This window comes from Budorcas taxicolor, chromosome 16 (assembly GCF_023091745.1).
Source record: "Budorcas taxicolor isolate Tak-1 chromosome 16, Takin1.1, whole genome shotgun sequence".
Classification (NCBI taxonomy): domain Eukaryota; kingdom Metazoa; phylum Chordata; class Mammalia; order Artiodactyla; family Bovidae; genus Budorcas; species Budorcas taxicolor.
Window position 1 is genome coordinate 74123938 of NC_068925.1, and position 24982 is coordinate 74148919.

At 38.3% G+C, this 24982-nt stretch overlaps 1 protein-coding gene across 1 annotated transcript in view; it reads right to left on the bottom strand.

The window, feature by feature from the left end:
• Nucleotides 1–24982, bottom strand: part of SYT14 (synaptotagmin 14) — a 141862-nt gene that overhangs the window by 47839 nt on the left and 69041 nt on the right. Inside the window, exons 3-4 of the mRNA XM_052653980.1 lie at nucleotides 23999–24270; nucleotides 18446–18895 (exon numbers count right to left, since the gene is read on the bottom strand). Coding sequence (XP_052509940.1) covers nucleotides 18446–18895; nucleotides 23999–24270 — 722 coding nt within the window. The remainder of the gene's footprint in view (nucleotides 1–18445; nucleotides 18896–23998; nucleotides 24271–24982) is intronic.

Consider the following 24982-nt stretch of genomic DNA (forward strand, 5'->3'; position numbering starts at 1 on the left):
CTCACAATCTGCCTCACGGGGGACGCCAGCGGTCCACCCAGAAAGCTGAACAGCAGCGGCAGAAAAGGTGACACGCCGCGGCGATCGCGCTCGCCAAACTCCTGAGCTACTCGGACCTGGGAAGGGCACAAAACGCAGTCCCAGCCGAATCTGTGCCTCTGAGGGCGGCCTGAGCGGCTTGGACCGGGGAAGTGCACGCAGCCTAGGGCCGGCCCCAGACGGTTCCCGGCGGAGCATCGTAGAGCCGGAGCGGTTTGTACGCCGCAAGAAGGGACAAGTCAGGCGGGGCTGAGACACTGTGCACACGACAGTGCTATTTGTTTGCAGCATCCCCCCTCCCCACAGCGCGACTGAACTAGTGAGCCTAAAAAACCAGCAAACAGAAGAAGTTAAACAGAGGGAACCACCTTGGAAGTGATCCCACACGGCCCAAAACATCAGAGAACGGCCAGATATATTTTTAATAATTTTAAAATCATTCCTTTTTTTTTTTTTTTCCTTTTTTTTTCTTCTTTTTTTTTCTAACTATTTTTTTAATTGTTAAGTCTTCTATTTATCCTCTAATTTTTATTTCTATAACCTACTATTAATATTTTTAAAAAAAAAAAAGACTTTTTTTTTTTTTTTTTAAGGCAAACACCATATATAGCCTTTGGATGGTTGTTGGTGGTTTTTTGTTTTTTTTTGGTTTGTTTTGTTTTTTTGTTTGTTTGTTTTTTAAATAATTCTTGTGTGTTTTTTTCTTTCTTCCTTTTTCCTTCTGCTTCTTTTCTTTAATATTGTATTTTTTAAAATCCAACCTCTACTCTAGATTTTTAATCTTTGCTCTTAGGTTTCTGTTGTCAATTTTGTACATCTAAAAACCCAAACTTCACTACCCAAATTTACCTGAGAGCGAGATTACTGGCTTGACCACTCTCTCCTCCTTTGGACTCTCCTTTTTCTCCACCAGGTGGCCTCTACCTCTTTTCTCCCCCATCTCTTCTCTATCCAACTCTGTGAATCTCTGTGTGTTCCAGCCAGTGGAGAACACCTAAGGAACTGGTTACAGGCAGGATTTGTCTCTCTCCTTCTCATTCCTCTCTCTTATCCCCCTGGTCACCTCTGTCTACTTCCTCCCTCTCCTCTTCCCCATATAACTCCGTAAATACCTCTGAGCGGTCCAGACTATAGAACACACATAAGGAAGTGACTACTGGCTAGCTTGCTCTCTCCTCTTTTGATCTCACCACATCTAATTCCAGTTACCTCTAACTACCCCCTCCATCTTCTCTTCTCCTTGTAACTCAGTGAACCTCTCTGAGTGTCCCTCAATGTGGAGAAACTTTTCATCTTTAACCTAGATGTTTTATCATCGGTGCTGTATAGTTGGAGAAGTCTAGAGGCTACTGTAAAAATAAAACTGAAAGCCAGAAGCAGGAGGCTTATGTCCAAAGCCTGAAAACATTAGAGAACTCTTGAATTCAGGGAACATTAAGCAATAGGAGCTCATCAAATGCCTTCATACCTACACTGAAACCAAGCTCCACCCAAGGGCCAACAAGTTCCAAAACAAGACATACCACTCAAATTCTCCAGCAACACAGGAACACTCCCCTGAGCTTCAATATACAGGCAGCTCAAAATTATTCCAAAACCCTTGATGTCTCATAACCCATTACTGGTCACTCCACTGCACTCCAGAGAGAAGAAACCCAGCTCCACCCACCAGAACTCCAACACAAGCCTCCCTAACCAGGAAACCTTGACAAGCCACTGATAGAACCCCATCCACAGTGAGGAAGCTCCATAATAAAGAAAACTCCACAAACTACCAGAATACAAAAAGGCCACCCCAAACCCAGCAATATAACCAAGATGAAGAGACAGAGGAATACTCAGCAGGTAAAGGAACAGGAGAGTTGCCCACCAAACCAAACAAAAGAGGAAGAAGTAGGGAATCTACCTGAGAAGGAATTCCGAATATTGATAGTGAAAATGATCCAAAATCTTGAAATCAAAATAGAATCACAGATAAATAGTCTAGAGACAAGGATTGAGAAGATGCAAGAAAGGTTTAACAAGGACCTAGATGAAATAAAAAAGAGTCAAAATATAATGAATAACGCAATAAATGAGATCAGAAACACTCTGGAGGCAACAAATAGTAGAATAACGGAGGCAGAAGATAGGATTAGTGAAATAGAAGATAGAATGGTAGAAATAAATGAATCAGAGAGGAAACAAGAAAAACGAATTAAAAGAAACGAGGACAATCTCAGAGACCTCCAGGACAATATGAAACGCTCCAACATTCGAATTATAGGAGTCCCAGAAGAAGAAGACAGAAAGAAAGACCATGAGAAAATCCTTGAGGAGATAATAGTTGAAAACTTCCCTAAAATGGGGAAGGAAATAATCACCCAAGTCCAAGAAACACAGAGAGTTCCAAATAGGATAAACCCAAGGCGAAACACCCCAAGACACATATTAATCAAATTAACAAAGATCAAACACAAAGAACAAATATTAAAAGCAGCAAGGGAAAAACAACAAATAACACACAAGGGGATTCCCATAAGGATAACAGCTGATCTTTCAATAGAAACTCTTCAGGCCAGGAGGGAATGGCAAGACATACTTAAAGTGATGAAAGACAATAACCTACATCCCAGATTACTGTACCCAGCAAGGATCTCATTCAAATACGAAGGAGAAATCAAAAGCTTTACAGAGAAGCAAAAGCTGAGAGAATTCAGCACCACCAAACCAGCTCTCCAACAAATTCTAAAGGATATTCTCTAGACAGGAAACACGAAAAGGGTGTATAAACCCGAACCCAAAACAATAAAGTAAATGATAACGGGATCATACTTATCAATAATTACCTTAAACGTAAATGGGTTGAACGCCCCAACCAAAAGGCAAAGACTGGCCGAATGGATACAAAAACAAGACCCCTCTATATGCTGCTTACAAGAGACCCACTTCAAAACAAGGGACACATACAGACTGAAAGTGAAGGGCTGGAAAAAGATATACCACGCAAATAGAGACCAAAAGAAAGCAGGAGTGGCAATACTCATATCCGATAAAATAGACTTTAAAACAAAGGCTGTGAAAAGAGACAAAGAAGGCCACTACATAATGATCAAAGGATCAATCCAAGAAGAAGATATAACAATTATAAATATATATGCACCCAACATAGGAGCACCGCAATATGTAAGACAAATGCTAACAAGTATGAAAGGGGAAATCAACAATAACACAATAATAGTGGGAGACTTTAATACCCCACTCACACCTATGGACAGATCAACTAAACAGAAAATTAACAAAGAAACGCAAACTTTAAATGATACATTAGATCAATTAGACCTAATTGATATCTATAGGACATTTCACCCCAAAACAATGAATTTCACCTTTTTCTCAAGTGCTCATGGAACCTTCTCCAGGATAGATCACATCCTGGGCCATAAATCTAAACTTGATAAATTCAAAAAAATCGAAATCATTCCAAGCATCTTTTCTGACCATAATGCATTAAGATTAGATCTCAATTACAGGAGAAAAACTACTAAAAATTCCAACATATGGAGGTTGAACAACACACTTCTGAATAACCAACAAATCATAGAAGAAATCAAAAAAGAAATCAAAATATGCATAGAAACTAATGAAAATGAAAACACAACAACCCAAAACCTGTGGGACACTATAAAAGCAGTGCTAAGAGGAAAGTTCATAGCAATACAGGCATACCTCAAGAAACAAGAAAAAAGTCAAATAAATAACCTAACTCTACAACTAAAGCAACTAGAAAAGGAAGAATTGGAGAACCCCAGAGTTAGTAGAAGGAAAGAAATCTTAAAAATTAGGGCAGAAATAAATGCAAAAGAAACAAAAGAGACCATAGCAAAAATCAACAAAGCCAAAAGCTGGTTCTTTGAAAGGATAAATAAAATTGACAAACCATTAGCCAGGCTCATCAAGAAGCAAAGAGAGAAAAATCAAATCAATAAAATTAGAAATGAAAATGGAGAGATCACAACAGACAACACAGAAATACAAAGGATCATAAGAGACTACTATCAGCAGTTGTATGCCAATAAAATGGACAACATGGAAGAAATGGACAAATTCTTAGAAAAGTACAATTTTCCAAAACTGAACCAGGAAGAAATAGAAAATCTTAACAGACCCATCACAAGCACGGAAATTGAAACTGTAATCAGAAATCTTCCAGGAAACAAAAGCCCAGGTCCAGACGGCTTCACAGCTGAATTCTACCAAAAATTTCGAGAAGAGCTAACACCTATCCTACTCAAACTCTTCCAGAAAATTGCAGAGGAAGGTAAACTTCCAAACTCATTCTATGAGGCCACCATCACTCTAATACCAAAACCTGACAAAGATGTCACAAAAAAAGAAAACTACAGGCCAATATCACTGATGAACATAGATGCAAAAATCCTCAACAAAATTCTAGCAATCAGAATCCAACAACACATTAAAAAGATCATACACCATGACCAAGTGGGCTTTATCCCAGGGATGCAAGGATTCTTCAATATCCGCAAATCAATCAATGTAATTCACCACATTAACAAACTGAAAAATAAAAACCATATGATTATCTCAATAGATGCAGAGAAGGCCTTTGACAAAATTCAACATCCATTTATGATTAAAACTCTCCAGAAAGCAGGAATAGAAGGAACATACCTCAACATAATAAAAGCTATATATGACAAACCCACAGCAAACATTATCCTCAATGGTGAAAAATTGAAAGCATTTCCCCTAAAGTCAGGAACAAGGCAAGGGTGTCCACTTTCACCGCTACTATTCAACATAGTTCTGGAAGTTTTGGCCACAGCAATCAGAGCAGAGAAAGAAATAAAAGGAATCCAAATTGGAAAAGAAGAAGTCAAACTCTCACTGTTTGCAGATGACATGATCCTCTACATAGAAAACCCTAAAGACTCCACCAGAAAATTACTAGAGCTCATCAATGAATATAGTAAAGTTGCAGGATATAAAATCAACACACAGAAATCCCTTGCATTCCTATACACCAATAATGAGAAAGTAGAAAAAGCAATTAAGGAAACAATTCCATTCACCATTGCAACGAAAAGAATAAAATACTTAGGAATATATCTACCCAAAGAAACTAAAGACCTATATACAGAAAACTATAAAACACTGATGAAAGCAATCAAAGAGGACACTAATAGATGGAGAAATATACCATGTTCATGGATCGGAAGAATCAATATAGTGAAAATGAGTATACTACCCAAAGCAATTTACAAATTCAATGCAATCCCTATCAAGCTACCAGCCATATTTTTCACAGAACTAGAACAAATAATTTCAAGATTTGTATGGAAATACAAAAAACCTCGAATTGCCAAAGCAATCTTGAGAAAGAAGAATGGAACTGGAGGAATCAACTTGCCTGACTTCAGGCTCTACTACAAAGCCACAGTCATCAAAACAGTATGGTACTGGCACAAAGACAGACATATAGATCAATGGAACAAAATAGAAAGCCCAGAGATAAATCCACACACATATGGACACCTTATCTTTGACAAAGGAGGCAAGAATATACAATGGAGTAAAGACAATCTCTTTAACAAGTGGTGCTGGGAAAACTGGTCAACCACTTGTAAAAGAATGAAACTAGATCACTTTCTAACACCACACACAAAAATAAACTCAAAATGGATTAAAGATCTAAATGTAAGACCAGAAACTATAAAACTCCTAGAGGAGAACATAGGCAAAACACTCTCAGACATAAATCACAGCAGGATCCTCTATGATCCACCCCCCAGAATTCTGGAAATAAAAGCAAAAATAAACAAATGGGATCTAATTAAAATTAAAAGCTTCTGCACAACAAAGGAAAATATCAGCAAGGTGAAAAGACAGCCTTCTGAATGGGAGAAAATAATAGCAAATGAAGCAACTGACAAACAACTAATCTCAAAAATATACAAGCAACTTATGCAGCTCAATTCCAGAAAAATAAATGACCCAATCAAAAAATGGGCCAAAGAACTAAATAGACACATCTCCAAAGAAGACATACGGATGGCTAACAAACACATGAAAAGATGCTCAACATCACTCATTATCAGAGAAATGCAAATCAAAACCACAATGAGGTACCACTTCACACCAGTCAGAATGGCTGCGATCCAAAAATCTGCAAGCAATAAATGCTGGAGAGGGTGTGGAGAAAAGGGAACCCTCCTACACTGTTGGTGGGAATGCAAACTAGTACAGCCACTATGGAGAACAGTGTGGAGATTCCTTAAAAAATTGCAAATAGAACTCCCTTATGACCCAGCAATCCCACTGCTGGGCATACACACCGAGGAAACCAGAATTGAAAGAGACACATGTACCCCAATGTTCATCGCAGCACTGTTTATAATAGCCAGGACATGGAAACAACCTAGATGTCCATCAGCAGATGAATGGATAAGAAAGCTGTGGTACATATACACAATGGAGTATTACTCAGCCGTTAAAAAGAATTCATTTGAATCAGTTCTGATGAGATGGACGAAACTGGAGCCGATTATACAGAGTGAAGTAAGCCAGAAAGAAAAACACCAATACAGCATACTAACACATATATACGGAATTTAGAAAGATGGCAATGACGACCCTGTATGCAAGACAGGAAAAAGACGCAGCTGTCTATAACGGACTTTTGGACTCAGAGGGAGAGGGAGAGGGTGGGATGATATGGGAGAGTGGCATTCTATCATGTATACTATCATGTAAGAATTGAATCGCTAGTCTATGTCTGATGCAGGATACAGCATGCTTGGGGCTGGTGCATGGGGATGACCCACAGAGATGTTATGGGGAGGGAGGTGGGAGGGGGGTTCATGTTTGGGAACACATGTAAGAATTAAAGATTTTAAAATTAAAAAAAAATAAAAATAAAATAAAAAAAAAAAAAAAAAAAAAAAAAAAATAAAATCTGAGATCTCCTTTTCTAACAGTAACACTAAGCCTTTGCTGTGACCTGTGTTCGTCAGGGCTCAGTGAAGGAAGAAGAAATGAGTTCAGGTATTTTAAGAAGAAAGAGATTTAATTCAGTTAAGTTAGGTGCTTACAGAACAGTAGGGAGAGCTGGAGGAGCAGAGTCCAGGCCGGTCCTGCAGGAACGACTCCTTAGAACACAGAAAAACTGACTCACCAAAGCATCTATTACATTTAGCAAAAAGGTGGGGAGATACAGTATGAGTTAAAAAACATAACTATTTTAGCTTCATTAAGGGATCAGGAAGTCATCACTGCCATTACAATTACTCCTGAGGATCCACGAAGCTGAAAACTAGCTATTTGAATGTTGCTAGAGGGGGAAAAAAACATCTTCCCTTGAACTCGCCTGCCTGCAGCAGCAGGAAGATGGCCTCTGTCTCACTTCTACCTTGCAAATCATGCATGAATGCATCTAATTGGGAGAACCTGATTAGCATTCAGAACTCTAGGGAATCTGAGAGCATCCTCTGAAGCACAGGAAAGTAGAAAAGGCTGGGAATACTTGCAGATTGCTAAGCAATCGAATGTAACACAGTGACTTTGGGGTAGGTCAGTCACTGAAGTACCTTTTTCTCATTGGTAAAATGGGGATAAATAATGATACCCATAGTGGGGTTATGATGAGGATTTAAGAAAACAATAAAAATTATTCTTTTGCAATTTTGAAGCCTTAAGTTTCCAGCATCTAGCATTGCAGCTGAGAAGTCTGACGTCATTCTGATCATCATTTGTTTTTCTATGTTACCTGGGCCCTTTTAGGATCTTCCCTTGATGTTCTGAAATTTCTCTATGATGTGTCTAAGTCTGGACGTCTTCATTGCTTGTTCAGGCTCTTTATTTGGACACTCAAGTCCTTCAGCTCTGGCAAATTTTCTTGTATTTTAATACAGCTTCCTCTCCTCTGTGCTTGTTTCTTTTTTTAATGATTCACCTTTTAGTCATATGCTAAATCCTCTTACATATTGTCTCTCTTATTTTTTTTCTTTTTTTTGGTAATTCTATTCTTTCTATTCTTTTTTTTTTTTTCTTCTCTATTTCTGGAAATGTCTTCTCATTTCTATCTTCTGACTAATGGATCAAGAAAATTTTTCTGTAAAGAGCCAGACAGTAAATAACTTTTTCTTCACAAGCCATATGATCTCAGTCCCAACCAGGCAACCCACTGCTGCAGTCCCAAAGCAGCCGTGAACACTATGTAAACAACAGGAGTAGCTGAGAATTCTCATCACAAGGAAAAAACAAAATTTCTATTTCTTTAATTTTGTATATATACAAGATGATACACAGTAAACTTATTGAGATAATCATTTTATGATGTGTTTATGTGAGTCAACTCAAAACGCTGTACATCTTAAACTGATAAAGTACTGTGTATCAACTGTATCTCAGTAGAACTGGAAGAAAATGAAGGGTTAAAGAATAAAAAGAATATGCAACTGAGACCATATACTGTGGCCTGTGCAGCCGAAACAAAGTTAACTTTCTGGTGCTTTACAGAAAAAGTTTGTCCACCTTCGCTTTAGAGACCTGAAATGTCAATGGAAGTAGCATGTCAATTTTGGGCAGAAGCTTAAAGAGAGAAGGCTTAGTTAAATACGTCCTCTTGACAACCAGCAATGTTTCAGAAAGCACCTCCCCTCTCAGTTTGGACCCCAGAAGGAAGACAACATGGAATAGCGCCAAAACTGACCCAAAACGGACATGCAGCACAAGCGAGAAGAAACCTCTGCAGTGGGTAAGGCACTGAAGGTTTCGGGGTTTGTCATCTCAAAATAAACTTGCCTAAAACCACCTTGCAAGTTTTGCTAAAGTAATAAATTACTCCATGTGCCTGCACTTCTTTAAATAATAGTTATAATTCAGAGTTCTTAATAATTACTCAAAATATATGTCTAAAAAGTTGGATCTTAAAAACATTCAAGGCTTGAATTATATTTGGTTCCTAAAAAAATTATTTTCCTAGTTACTTGCATGGACTAAGCACTCTTTGTATTGATGGATCAAAGCACTTCTACTTTCCTCTCTTCCTGATTGCAATGTTCCTTCTGATTCTGAAACTTGAAAAACACAATGTGATACATTTTTAAACAGCATTAGCTAAAATTTGTCTAATGTTCTTTAATTTTTTAACATTTAAAAGTTCCTGCTGTGTGCCAGATGATATTCTTTACATGGATAACTTTTCCTTTTTTAATCATCCCTGTTTACAAATGAAAAAAATGAGGCACACAGAGGTTGAGTATTCATCTAAGAACATCAGCAGATGAATGGATAAGAAAGCTGTGGTACATATACACAATGGAGTATTACTCAGCTGTTAAAAAGAATACATTTGAATCAGTTCTGATGAGATGGATGAAACTGGAGCCAATTATACAGAGTGAAGTAAGCCAGAAAGAAAAACACCAATACAGTATACTAACACATATATATTGGAATTTAGAAAGATGGCAATGATGACCCTGTATGTAAGACAGCAAAAAAGACACAGATGTGTATAGCGGACTTTTGGACTCAGGGGGAGAGGGAGAGCGTGGGATGATTTGGGAGAATGGCATTGAAACATGTATACTATCACGTAAGAATCGAATCACCAGTCTATGTCTGATGCAGGATACAGCATGCTTGGGGCTGGTGCACGGGGATGACCTAGAGGGATGTTGTGGGGAGGGAGGTGGGAGGGGGGTTCATGTTTGGGATCGCATGTACACCCGTGGTGGATTCATGTCAATGTATGGCAAAACCAATACAGTACTGTAAAGTAAAATAAAGTAAAAATAAAAAGTTAAAAAAAAAAAAGAAAGAAAAAAAAAACACAGGAAGAAGTGGGGAACTAAGATGTGTATCAACCTTCTTATATGCAAATATAAACTTGATCTTGAAAATCTAACAATTTCACCATTAAAACTGTAAGTTTCCACTATCCAGTAATTCTTTTTCTATAATTTATTTTCTAATTGAAGGATAAGTAAACTTTACAGAGTTTTGTTTTCTGCCAAATATCAACATGATATCCAATAATTCTTAAACCTTTTATAAGAAACCACAAATGAGCCAGTATAAAGAATAGTTTTAGAACTCGAATATAGTTAAGGAACAATGACAGTTTTCAATTCAAAGAAAAATATATCCCCTCCAATAATCTAATATGAAAAATGCACTTATCATACATGCTATTTTCCATCAACTAAATGGTATCATATTCCTTTAAAAATGAAACAAATCAAAGTTTAATCAGTTTACTTTTTTACTGTAGAATGTGGATATACTGAGACATATAACTTTGAGAATACAAATTACATACTTTGATTATATAACATGAGATAATTAAAACTCTATGTGTGCCAGACTTAAGTCTTCAGTTCCAGTTAGCTCTCCTAGCTTTTCTCTGCTACAAAAGAATATAATTAGTATGAATCATCAATTGCCCCAAAGGGTGACGGACTGTAAAAGGAACCCTGTTAATAGGTAAGATACAGCCTATGTTAACAACTTTAGGTCTAAGATACAAAAACCATTATTTTTGTAAGACCAGAGGGCATCTTTAAACTATAAAACAATAAATAATAGCAGAATGATTAAAATAAATTAAGAATATGTATTTTATTTCAGAGTAAGGTGGTACTACTGGTAAAGAATTTGCCTGCCAATGCAGGAGATGCAAGAGACGTGGTTTTCAATCCCTGGGTTGGGAAGATCACCTGGAGTAGGAAATAGCAACCCAGTCTAGTATTCTTGACTGGAAAATCCCATAGTTAGAGGAGCCTGGTCACGAAGAGTCAGACACGACTGAGTGACTTAGCATCAGTATGAGCCTGTCCTAAACCTGAATGCAGTATTTCTTAAGTTCATATTTCACTGTAAAAATATAAATGCATCAAATGTAAACTGCTTTTTAAAATTAAATTTCAGAAAAATGCTTTTGTAATTAGTATTTATCAGTTCTCTTTAGATTCCCACTGTATGCCTAAATAGCCATTACCTTGGAAAAGCATCATTAAACCCTGTCAGAGAAAATTGCTCAGTCATGTCCGACTTTTTGCAACCCCGTGAACTATACAGTCTATGGAATTCTCCAGGCCAGAATACTGGAGTGAGTAGCCTTTCCCTTCTCCAGGGGATCTCCCCAACCCAGAGATTGAACCCCAGTCTCCCGCATTGCAGGAGGATTCTTTACCAGCTGAGCCACAAGGGAAGCCCAAGAACACTGGAGTGAGTAGCCTATCCCTTCTCCAGGGGATCTTCCCAACCCAGGAATCGAACTGGGGTCTCCTGCATTGCAGGCGGATTCTTTACCAACTAAGCTATCTGTGAAACCCTTACTCTTTGAATAACTGTCTCTAAATAGGCCTATAGCTATTTAGTTTTATAGTAAAGTGAGCCATGACTCACATTACTGTTACTATCTAGGGAACTGAATTGCATACATGCAACTTTCTCCTTGATGCAGAAATTTTTAACTGGCATCATTAGTTTATCATGAAGTATTTATTTTAAATTACTTTATGGTAAAGAAGTAAGTGTAATCTATGTTGAGAAAATGAAGGTTTTTATTGACAATGGTAGTGTGTTAATTGTAGTGAATATGAAAATTGCTGAATGATGCTGGGAAAGATTGAGGGCAGGAGGAGAAGGGGACAACAGAGGATAAGATGGTTGGATGGCATCACCGACTCAATGGACATGGGTTTGGGTGGACTCTGGGAGTTGGTGATGGACCGGGAGGCCTGGCGTGCTGTAGTCCATGGGGTTGCAAAGAGTTGGACATGATTGAGCAACTGAACTGAACTGAAAAATTTTTAATTTTATATTGGAGTATATAGTTGAGTAACAGTGTTAATTTCAGGCATAAGTTTTAAAAGTTATTTGCTAATAGAGACTCAAGCATGATTCTTAGAGGAACACACCTTTCAATGATAAAGTCTGAGCAGTAATTCATCTCTCTTAAAAATAATAGTACAAATATCAAACTAAATCAATTCAATCCATCAGTATAAAGACAGGCTGTTTTTAAGACACAGGGATTATAGAAATTAAAGGCTGAAAATACAAGGGTCTAAAATAAGTCAGTCATGAGGAAAGTTGATCATTCTTAGGACACTGTGGCATAACACTCCTGAATGAGAAATTATATAAGCATTTATGTCGCTAATTAGGCAATCATGATTTAAAAATGAAATAATTCCTGCTATGTTTCTATTAATTACCCTGAGGTGCATATTTGTTGAATTCCAGGTCACAAAATATTCCTAATAGAGTTGGTTAAAGCATGCTGCTGGGCTTCCCTGGTGGCTCAGTGGTAAAGAATCCACCAGCCACCGCAGGAGACACAGGTTCAACCCCTTGGTCAGAGAGACCCTCTGCAGAAGGAAATGGTAACCTACTCCAGAATTCTTGAAATCCCATGGACAGAGGAGCCTGGAAGGCTACAGTCCATGGGGTCACAAGTGTTGGATACAACGGAGTGACGAAACAACAACAAGTGAGCTGATACCTATCAGGGAATAACGTTATACTGAACTCGGTAAGACTTTTAAAATGAGTCAGTTTAGCCGAACATGTCAGTGAATCAGTTTCACCTATGTTCTAGGATGTATGAAAAACATCAAATAAGGATAACAAGAGTATCTATTCTCCAAGTGGTTAAATTCTAGTAGGAAGATAAAAAATAAATTAGAGAACAAGAAAATACATGACTAGCTGCAAAAATCAGCATTAGGGGCAATAATTGAGAAATATTCTATACTACATGCACCTAGTCACCCACCCATCCAGTCAACATTTACAGAGCAATGATCAGTACGGGTGGGCTTACTTGCTGGGTCAGTTGTAAAGAATCCGTGTGCCAGTGTGGGAGACCCAGGTTTGATCCCTGGATTGGGAAGATCCCCTGCAGAAGGAAAAGGCTAACATTTCCTATGCTAGGAATGCACTCTAGCATTCCTGTCTGGGAAATCCCATGGACAGAGGGGCCTCGTGAGCTATAGTCCATGGGGTCGCAGAGTCGGACATGGCTTAATGACTAAACCACAACCAGTACTAGAATATTTGATTCTAGATAGAAAAGATCAACTAATTTAAATTATAGTGGACATAATTGAATAAATTTTCATAAAGATCATATTTGATTATATTTAAATTAGACTTTAAAGGAAATTTGAGATTTAAATAGACTCAAATTACGATTAAGTGAAGTTGCTCAGTTGTGTCCGACTCTTTACAACCCCATGGACTGTAGCCTGCCAGGCTCCTCCATCCATGGGATTTTCCAGGCAAGAGTATTGGAGTGGGTTGCCATTTCCTTCTCCAGGGGATCGTCCCGACCTAGGGATCAAACCTGGGTCTCCTGCATCGCAGGCAGACTCTTGAACATCTGATCCCCAACAAAGCTAGCTCGTTAAATCATGATCGCGAATGACATTTTGGTACAGTGTTAGTTCAGTTCAGTCGCTCAGTCATGTCTGACTCTTGGCAACTCCATGTGCAGCCCGCCAGGCTTCCCTGTCCATCACCAACTCCCGGATGTAAATGAAGCAAATCCCTGATGATGTTGCCATCTCTTTTACTTTAACATTCATTCTATTGGGTTGGTCAAAAAGTTGGTTTGTGGGTGTCCATAAACCCGAATGAACTTTATGGCCAACCCAATATACTCACGTATTCTTGGCACTTCCTCTCCAACGCGAACTTCCATCATGCTCCTCCTCTTCAGAATCTCCTTGCTGTGCCTTCGGGCGCTCCTCATCTATGATAAACTCCTCTAGAACTTGAGTTTCTTCTCTGAACCGTCAACACCTTTAACTGAATCCCAATTCTTCCCTGAGAGTGTCTCATTCTCCACAGTCTTTTCACCCTGGTTATTCTCTCACGCCTAAAATGCCTCAGAGTCAGGCAGCAAAGTTCTCTGCTGCTTTCGCAAACACTGTTCCTCTAAAATCATGGAAAAGAATAATTTAAGGCGCATGTCATTTTCTTTTCATAGTTATTCTGTCCGAGACATTTCCTCTTCATTCCCTGATCATTTTCTCTTTGTTTCCTGAGAATCACAATCCTTGATTAAATCCTATTTTATACTTCAACTTCAGCCACCATCTTTTATGACTCTCATGGGGATAACCCATCCAAGAACCTGGCCTCCTTTAACCAACTGGTCTGTCTCCAGTGTCTTTACCTTTTATTCCATCTCAGCTGCCCACTGTTACACTTAGTCACTCAGTCATATCCAACTCTTTGTGACCCCATGGATTGTAGCCCGCCTGGCTCCTCTGTCTATGTGGATTCTCCAGGCAAGAATACTGGAGTGGGTTGCCATGCCCTCCTCCAGGGGGTCTTCCCGACCCAGGGATAGAACCCACGTCTCCCGCACTGCATAGATTATACTAATTAAGTACTGTCTGTACTTAAAACAGGCTGTATGTTTATGAAAGAAAGAATAAAGTCTAATTATTAATCAATCACAATGAGTATGTATAATATTATTAATAAATTTAATAAGTTCAATAAGAAGTAAAACTTGAGAGGGGAAAAGGGAAGAGGCTATTTCAGACAACTGTAATAGGAAGATTACTATATGGTACCAAAAATGCATGTGAAGAAAGTAACTGGGGTTATATTAATACACAGGAAAATGAAACTGAAAGTTGCTCAGTTGTGTCTGACTCTTTGAAACCCCATGGACTGGGAATTCTCCAGGCCAGAATACTAGAGTGGGTAGCCTTTCCCTTCTCCAGGGGATCTTCCCAACTCAGTAATCGAACCCAGATCTCCCGCATTACAGGTGGATTCTTTACCAACTGAGCCACAAGGAAAGAATGTCATCTAAACAAGTTAAGAGTAAGAGAAAAGTTCAAATTATGAGAGGGATAAACCATGGTGGGCTTCCCTGGTGGCTCAAATGGTAAAGAATCTGCCTGCAATGCAGGAGACCTGGGTTCAATCCCTGGGTTGGGAAAATACCCTGGAAAAGGGAATGGCAACCCACTCCAGTATTTTTGCCTGGACAATTCCATGGACAGAGGAGCTTGGCAGGCTACAGTCAGTGGGGCTGCAAAGAATCAGACATGACTGAGCAACTAACATTTTCACATCATGGTAGGAAGGGTAACTAACAACACTCTAACTACTGAGTATAGCTTAAGAAATGACTATAGCAAGTAAATACTATACCATATGGCTACTTCAAAGTTTCCAGTCAGGGTTCTTATTTGAAATCATTGGAAGCTAACTCTAAGTGATACAGCGATTTATTAAAGGGACTGGGGTGACAAGAGAACCAGGTTTATGGCTAAGCTTCTGAAGAGCAAAATCTAAAATCATACTGCAGAACTGAGCTGGGGAGGAAATTTGCTACTGCTCCTACTGCGCACTTGAATGCCAAGGTCTCTTCTTTTCTGCAATTATTACTTAACATTGTTCAGCACCAATACAATTTCTGCAAGAGCAAAACTATTTCAGAATTACTACTGACTCGATATCAGATTCCTGCACCATCAGCCTCATGAGAACATAGATTGAGTGCAGCATCGGCTTCTCTGTTCAGCCTGTGCCGAGGTTTCCTGGAGGTGAGTATGAGTCTAGGTACCTGCCCTAGCTACCAGTGAGACTGGGAACGTGAATTAAACAGCTTAACTGAGGGAGGTGGGAGTATTAATTGGGACTTCCTCAGACATAAGAAGGCTGCTGAAAAACTATGAAGAAGTTGAGAAAACATAATAAATGTCCACAATTAAACATCACATACTAAGCATACAAAACTCACCTAAAAATCATTAACTTCCCCCTCAATATATATTAGTAGAATCAGAGAACAAAGTGATGGGTAGAACCTTAGAGATCATTTCTTTTAATTCTCTCATTTTACTAACAAGAAACCTGACGCCAAAAATTATTAATTTATCCAAATGCACCCAATTAGTAGGTGCAACTGCTAATTAGGAAGAACACGTGCTTTTTAACCCTTTGTATATTTTCTACTGTTCACTGATCAAATTATATGCTTATCTTAATGTTAAACTTAAATCTTACCCTCAAGGAAACTCAGGGCTTACTTCTCAGAAAGTTAGTTTGGTGATACTGGTCATTTTTCTCTCAATGTATTGTTTGGATCAGTTTCTGAAAAATTAGCTATAAAACTAAATTATTTATGCAGAATTCTAATTTTCTATTATTACGCATGGAAATGAACCATAATTAAGCTTCAAATATGCTTTAACCAAAGTTTGTAAATTTTTTGACTAGATTAGCAATTTCCCTTGCCAAAAGGCTAATAATATTCTTTCAACAAGAAGAAATTATTCAAAAGCTCTAAGAATAAATGTTTAATTATGAAAGTACCTCTCACTCATATATTATTACATCTTACAAAAGCAGAGCTAAAAATCACCAAGGTGATCTACAATCACATGATTTCTTTATACAGTTAATATCAAAACTTCAGCAAAGAGAACATTAACACTAGAGAACAGCCAGAATATATACATTCTTTTAGTCTTTTATTTTTATGACAAGAAAACTGATAGAATTTGAAGTCTTAACCTCTCAATTGTCAAACGCTAGCTGTTTTTGGCACAGAAGCCAAAAACAAGCAATGAGATTTCGAGCAGGTGGAGAAAAAAGAAGACAGAGAGTAACAATTCAAGAGAGGCAGGCTTCTAGAAGCAGCAGAGACTTCGAGAAGCATGGCAACGCAGAGGAAAAATTCTCTAAGAGCAGAAGACAAGTTCTGTTCAGATTTAAATGTTGCATCTTCGATGCTATCTACTTAGCACTTTTTTCTTTTTGTGAACACTCCACAGAAATTAACTGTACTAGTTGTCAGAAATATAGAAATACAGAATCAAATTTAGGCCAATACATGTGATGGAGGTGTGTACAGAAATCATTTAGTTTGGCCAGAAGGAAAAAAAAAAAAAACATGTTAAAACCATATTATTTTGTATGGCTTCATTTTCTTTGTGAAAAGTATATAATTAATACAGAATTGGGAACAGAAAAGTCAAAGCAAATAAAGGAACACAAAATACATACCTCTTGATGGTACAGGCATTCTCTTCTAATATAAATCAGGTATTTCTATAGATAAGAATGCATTTTCCACAGATTAACTAGTAACCGCTCAGACCAAATTATGAGAAAGTTTAAAAAATCACAGTAAGAATTACAGAATATTTAGTTTTATTAAAAAGTTATCTTTCCCCTCTGAAATAGTGCTGCAATTTTTTTTCCTGCTCCCTTCTGATAAACTGCTGGCATCTACAGTAATTCTAAAATTTAAAGTGAAAACAAGCTATCATTTTATCCAATAAAGGATAAATATTATCTTAAAAACCCAGAGAGATACACTAAATTATCACCTTTTGGTTTTTAAAGACGCTGAAATCATCTAGTTGAAAAGGTATGGTTCTACTGGGGATGAAGGTCCTATGAGATCAAAGGCTGCCTGGTAGAAGTTCAATTAAACTAATCTTGGACTTAACGCTTGACATTTAAAAGCTTAGAAACAATTCTAAAATAGTATACTTTCATTTTAATATACAGATTTATTCCAAACCTGTGTATTTATGGGTAAAAATACTTCTTATTCAATTGTAAGAGGACTAAATATAATTCAAAATTTCTATTTATAGCATATCATGGATTTTCTTATAATCTAAATAGCTATGTGGCATAGTATATCTTCCTGGTTTAAATAAGTTGTGCAGCTCTCCTGTGACCTGCAATGCCTTGTGGCAATTTAGTTTAAAATACGAAGAGAGACAGACAGACAGACAGACAGGGTGTGTGATCAGAACCTGTCGGAAAAAAGAGAAGAGCTTATAGTACTAAACACAAATATTCTCCCAGAAACACAGTAAAATCTTTGTTTAAAAAAAAAAAGTAGAAAGTATAACAAGGGCAAGGTTTTTTGAGCCCTTTAAGATAATTTCACAGCCGTTCTGGAAAGACCATCAGTTATGACCAAGGCAGGAGCATATACTCTGTAAGAACAAGTAATTTCTACAGTTTATCAAACAAGACATGGGGCTAGATAGTTGTTAACATATCAACTTAGATTTAACATGGAGAGAAAATGATAAATTCTCTAAAGAGTTCAGATGATACCATAAGCAATCATCTAATACATGTTTAATGAAGGAATAAGTACGTGAGACATCAGGCCAGGCTCTGTGAACATAAAACACATAAATCATAGATAATCTTCAAGGGCAACTTTTATAGATGAGAAAAGGTTATACCTACCTATCTAGCACTTAGAAATTTTGTAGGTATGATTACCATGGAAAAAAATAGGCTGAGAAAGTTGTTGGGTTGATCATAGATTTTTTAAATTGTGTATATTATATACCATGACATAAACTGTATTTGGGCTATTTGAGCAGATACTCACAGAATGATTGTAAGAAGGTTCCAATATCACAGGTAATGACATTTTCCCTTGAAGATTCAATTTTGTTAAATAAAAAATCTTTTCCCCCACAATCTTTTCTTTTTTCATGCGGTGTATACCATACAGTCTAAACCGAACTGCATAATTTCCAATCATCTCAGATTCAACATGATTAAATTTGAATGTTTCTGTGAAGACAGGGCATGGTCCTCTCTGGATGCTGGTTTTTGCTCTCTGTTTCTTTATAGGTAGAAGAACAAGGTGTACTTGCCATGAGTTGCCACCTGTCCTGTTATATGTTGGGATATCTGTGACAGCTGTCACTGTTACCAGAAGCTTCTGTTCTTGTGAGTCATAGTCAAAAGTCACATCCAGGGTACCATATTTAGCTTCTGGCTCAGGATCAAAAGGTTTAGGAAGCTGTGAAGACGATCCTCGAGCTGACACATCCTAGGAAAAGCAGATTTAAATGTTTTCAGTTTTTAACTCCATTATTTAATTCAGCATGTAAGTAAGTACCTGGTATGTCTTTAGAAAGATGATATAAAAACTGTTTTGATTTGCTGTCATAAAGAAAGTAATAATAATCAGCAGCCAACTACAATCAAAAGTTACTCTTTGGAGGCAGAATAACATAAGTTAAACTCAAAAACTTAGTAAATAAAGACATGGAATAGTCACCATTACAATTTTGAGAAAGTTGGCTGTATGTTTTTAATGTGAGAAACTGAAAATATATATTTCAAGGTGTATCTCTGTTCTTTTTGTGAAAAAAAAAAAAGCTAAATTTTTAATGTTATAAACAATATAATTGACAGCTCAATATCAGGTTTGAGAGGAAGAGAACATGAATAGAAGTATAATGCTATTGAAACATCTGGTTCCAATTTCAGATGTGTCCCCAGATGCCCCCACCTGTATTAGAATGTTAATATATTTAGGCTTAAAAGTCAATGGAAAGGTGAAATATGAAAGTATAAATACAAAAGCCTCAAAATACTTAAAGTCAAATATTTATTTTCCATAACACACACACTATTTCTATTTTTAACTAGAATTTCAAAGTATATATTATTTTTAATACTAATCACTGTTGAAAATGGTAGGATACATACTTCAAAAGTTCAAAAAGTGTTAAACTGTATATTTTCATTATAAAAGAAACTGTATCCACTTTGATTGTCTCAAATTCCTGCTTGTCTAATTATCTGCGATGTAATAGTTTCAGCTAGTTACTGAATAGTACCAAATCCAGCTCTCAGACTTTTCAGCTATACCACTTCACCCCTTCCAGTATTTTAACAAATCAAAGGTCCGTAAAGCTATGGTTTTTTTTAGTGGTCATGTATGGATGTGAGAGTTGGACTATAAAGAAAGCTGAGCGCCAAAGAATTGATGCTTTTGAACTGTGGTGCTGGAGAAGACCCTTGAGAGTCCCATGGACTGCAAGGAGATCCAACCAGTCCATTCTAAAGGAGATCAGTCCTGGGTGTTCGTTGGAAGAACTGATGTTGAAGCTGAAACTCCAATACTTTGGCCACCTGATGTGAAGGGCTGACTCACTGGAAAAGACCCTGATACTGGGAAAGATTGAGGGCAGGAGGAGAAGGGGAAGACAGAGGATGAGATGGTTGGATGGCATCACCGACTCAATGGATATGGGTTTGGGTGGACTCTGGGAGTTGGTGATGGACAGGGAGGCCTGGCATGCTGCGGTTCATGGAGTCGCAAAGAGTCAGACATGCCTGAGCGACTGAACTGAACTGATAGCTGATTGGGGGCAGGAGGAGAAGGGGATGACCGAGGATGAGATGGCTGGATGGCATCACGGACTCGATGGACATGAGTCTGAGTGAACTCTGGGAGATGGTGATGAACAGGGAGGCCTGGCGTGCTGCGATTCATGGGGTCGCAAAGAGTCGGACACGACTGAGCGACTGAACTGAACTGATGGCTATGTAACTCTGCTCCAGCCCATGGGAAAGAGAGAGAGTTCTGAATAAACCATGCAGATCAGGTCTGCAAAAGAAACTACGTGCTCTGCACTCTTTTTCCGTCACTCTTCCCACAGCAGATACACACAGAGGATGTGCGGGTCAGCTTGGACCACGTAGGTCAGGTCCACACCCTAGGGGATGACAGAGACTAAAAAGCATAGCCTGGGCTGGTGGGTGACGCTGTCGAGTGGTCTGTCAAACGAAAGGCAATCCTCCGCGGCTTTGTGTTTGATGTGATGTTTGTCTCCTTGTTTTAGGACCTTTGTTGTTTAGTCACTCGGCTGAGTCTGACGTTTTGCAACTCCATGGACTGTAGCCTGCCCGGTTCCTCTGTCTGTGGGATTTCCCAGGGAAGAACACTGGAGTGGGTTGCCATTTCCTTCTCCAGGGGATCTTCCTGACCCAGGGATTGAACCCGCACCTCCTGCATTGGCAGGTAGATTCTCCCTACTGAGCCAACTGGGAAGCCCAATAGGACCTTAACATGTACCTAACTATCGCGCCTACTATGTGCCTGGCTGTATTTTAGGTGGCAGGATGCAGCAGAGAATCAAAAAGACACAAGTCTTTGACCTTATAAATCTACATGTCTACCTATGAGGATCCAACTGCTATCACGTATGGAAGAAAAGATGACAAGTGAAGAATTCTTTAGGAGCAGGAACAAACTCTCACGGGGGAACTCATTTTTTTATGCAATATGATTAGATTGGTATAAAAATATTCTTACTCTGTTACACTTGTAGTTTAGAGCAAGATGTTTTAATACATGCCACTTTATAATTATAGATGATTAATTACATTAATTTATTTTTCGATTAAATATTTTCTAAAACAGTGTCATGACAGCTAAGATTGTCAAGGTAATAAATATTTTTATAAGGTCCCAGAAGGCTATTTCTGAATTTTGTTTCTCTTGGTGCCTTCCTGTTTTTCTTTCCCCCTGGGCATTCTGAGAGCTGTCATGAAACTGGGGGTTTAAAGGGTGGGACCTTTAGAGATAAAAGCTACTATTTGTATTCTACAAATAGGTAATTAGAAAACAACTCTTCTTTTCAAGGTTCTGAGCCAAAGTTGTGAATAATCTTTAGCTAGCAACAGGTTATCAACACAGTTAATGAACTCCTTGCCTGGGAAGCCTTGTGATTCCTCCTTGGTCCTCTCCCAGTTCAACTGTGTATGGAGAGAGATAGGCTCTAAGAGAGCTGGAGCCTGGACTAAACCAACAGGAAGGTAAGAATTTTCTAGCTGATAAATAATATCTATTAAAGGAATGGTGGTAAGCAAAATAAACTGCAAAAGACACAAGAACAACATAGGCTATCAGCAACACATGCCAACAGCACTGAAGTATTCAGGTAACATGCATTTGCTGTAGTTTGAATATATCCAGTTTTGCTGTAGAAGACACAAATGCAAGCAGGACAGGGGAGACTCCTTATAAGAAGTAATAACACAGAGAGCAAGCTTCTGAAATACGGGCGAAACTCACAGGCTCTGTTAACTATAGATAACAGGTAAGGAAGTAACTTGAGAGACACAAGCAGAATTCAGAAGATGTGATAAATATAGATAATAACTAAGTTAATCACTTTCAAGATATGCTCAAGACAGAATAAACAGAAAACAGGACAGAACAAATGACTATTAGCTATGGAAAGGGACAGAAAGCCTAAGCTATGATCAAGTCACCCCTGGGCTGACAGCTCTGCCACCCATGCGTTCTATTTAAGAAATGCAGGTAAAATCTGTGTCTAGTAGACTAACTGCAAGCCTCTATGGTGGCCAGGAGGACCTTCCCCTGCATGTCTCCCAGAAAACCAGTATGGCCCTTGGAACCCTTGTTCAAATCTCAACTTCTGACCCTGTTACCAGGCCATAATTAGGGAATGCTAATAGAGCAGAAATCGTAAGACTGGACATGAGGACATTATGTAAACTGGGATTCACACAGTGTGGTCCTGCCACCTGTCCTTACTGGGATCCTAAGTGTGTTCTCCTACCTTATCTTGCTCCTCTTGCTTCTTGCTTTATATCTGAAATAGCTTAACACACACACGCACACATGCATATGCACTCACACATACACACACCAGGGTAATCTGAGCATCTGAATTCAGTCTGTTTTGAGTCCTCTGGGATTGCTTGCCTGGTGGTGTACTTGGAGGGAACCAGTGCTTCAAAGTAATTCCCCACACTATGATTCAGGTGAAGGGGGGCACTGTAGCAAAGCTTTTTAGAGCACTGTTTTTATAGTCAGGTAGACCTGGGTTTGAATACCATTTAAGATCTGTGTATACTTGGGCAAATTGCTTAATTCTCTGAGTTTTAGTGTTTTCTTTTCTAAAATGGAAACAACAACTTCCTGAAGGTGATGTTGTTAGAATTAAATGAGCTGACTGTGTAAACATTACAGCAAAATTCCTAGGACAATTGGTGATAGCTGTTACTGCTGTTAGTTAGTTCCACAATCCAGGTTTCATTGTTACCTTCTTGGCTAGCTATATAGTTTCCAAGTCTATAAAACAGTTATATCAAATTTGCTCAGGTATAGAACATGGAGAAATATTCTTTGTGGAAAATCATGAACCACTGCTATATTAACCTTATAATACCAATGTAGAATTTCAGAGACTATATAATAACAGTAGAAATAGTAGAAAAGTAGTAACAGATAAAAAGTGTCCTTAGAAATTTTTATGTGAGAAAAAATGTAAGGAAATTGGATTCAGAGCTCTGCTATCATTATCTTATTTTGGCAACAGATAAAAATTCACCTAGTAAGAACACTGACAGCCTGCAGTATCATGAAATGTAGTATGGGGCAAAGCCTGTAAAAACTTGCAATCTAGAAGAAAGTAAATACTGCCTTATGAAAACCTCTAGATTACCTTTACAGTTTCCATCATCATAGGAAGATCAAAACAAATCCTTTTTAGAACATGGAAAGACTTCAAAAGTATAAGACACCTATTTTTTATTGCCGTTTTCACATTTTCTGCTGCACAAAAAGGAAATCTTAAAGCACAACCCACCAATCACTCTGAATGCATGATGCCACGGATTCAAACTTCATAGTAAAGCTGAGCATCACTTATCCCTCCCATATCCCAGAGAGTGAAAATGCAAACAATATTCTGTAAGGCTTGTAAAACATTAAAGGGCAACCTCCCAATAGTAAAAATATCTAAATTCAGTAGTTTAAGAAATAAACACAAACGTAAATAGGAACCTTAACATAAAAGAAATGGGTAATTCCAGAATATTTTATGTAAAATGCTAAACAAAAAAAATTTTTTTTAACCCCAACAGGAGTTGAAATGTCGGGGAAGATACTTTTCAGCATCTTGTATATTGCTCTCAGTTTTATCAACCCATCCTTTCTTTGAGGGGGAGTTGAAGGATGGGTGGGACAGCCCTGAAAGGTCTGCTGGATAAAAATAGAAACAGAAAGCCACAAGGACACGATAGTGATAAAACCTTCTGACCAGGAGGAGAAGCACAGGATTATCTTCCAAATAACATTAATTTCAACACTCTACGTGCTTTTACTTACTTCGGGGCTCAGGACTGCGGTGCTGTCACTCGGAACATCTTCTTCAAATCCTTTATTATGAAAACTTTCTATTTCATGACCTGTGCTTCCTTCACTCGGACACTTGTTATATGAGCATCTTGGACTGTTGCTGCAGTGGGAAAATTCACATTTACTGTCCCCAATTTCTGAGGGTGTACATGAGAGGTGGGGAGAACCACTGTCATCCTGATATGGTGGTGGCTGCAATTCATCCAGTGGGGGTGTTCTTCTCATTCTCTGAATGCAGTTTCCTGATAATGATTAAGAATCTGGTCACTGTTTCCAATTAGCCTCAACATGCAGTATAGTCCACAATAATTGTAAATAACTTAAAAGAAAAACTGGATTAAGATTTTGTGGCAAGGTAATCACTAGATTTACTAATGAGTTTTCTTCTTCCCTGGTTCAGATGCAGAAATCAAATAATCTGGTTTCTCAATCCTCTCCTGCATAGTAAGATCAGGAAAAATAAGTTATGTACCAAGACACCCTGTTTCTTCTTATAAAAATGGGACAGCGATAAATACTAGTGAAATCGATGATTCATACAGGTCTGTCTTTCAAAACAATCCTAAAGCATACAAACTTCAACTATTCCGTCGTGATCCGTGACCTCCCTCGTCACCATAGGTAGGTAAAACGAATATAAACCTCATTTATTTTCTTCAATTACTGAGACGGACTTAAACTAGCATTCACCTCAGCAGCACTGGAAACTAGGTTTTCCTGTCTATCCGAGATCCAGAATCCTGAAATGAAGTGCACTGTGAATCAAGGCCTAATTCCTCCTGCGCTGTGCTTAGGCACTCAGCTGTGTCTGATTCTTTGCAACCCCATGGATTGTAGCCCGCCACCCACCAGCGGAGTCTGAAGTCCGCAATCCACCCTGTCTCCCTTATGAAGAGGTCACTCCCCGCCCCACCACAACCTGCATCAGGGCTCCCTTATGAAGAGGTCACTCCC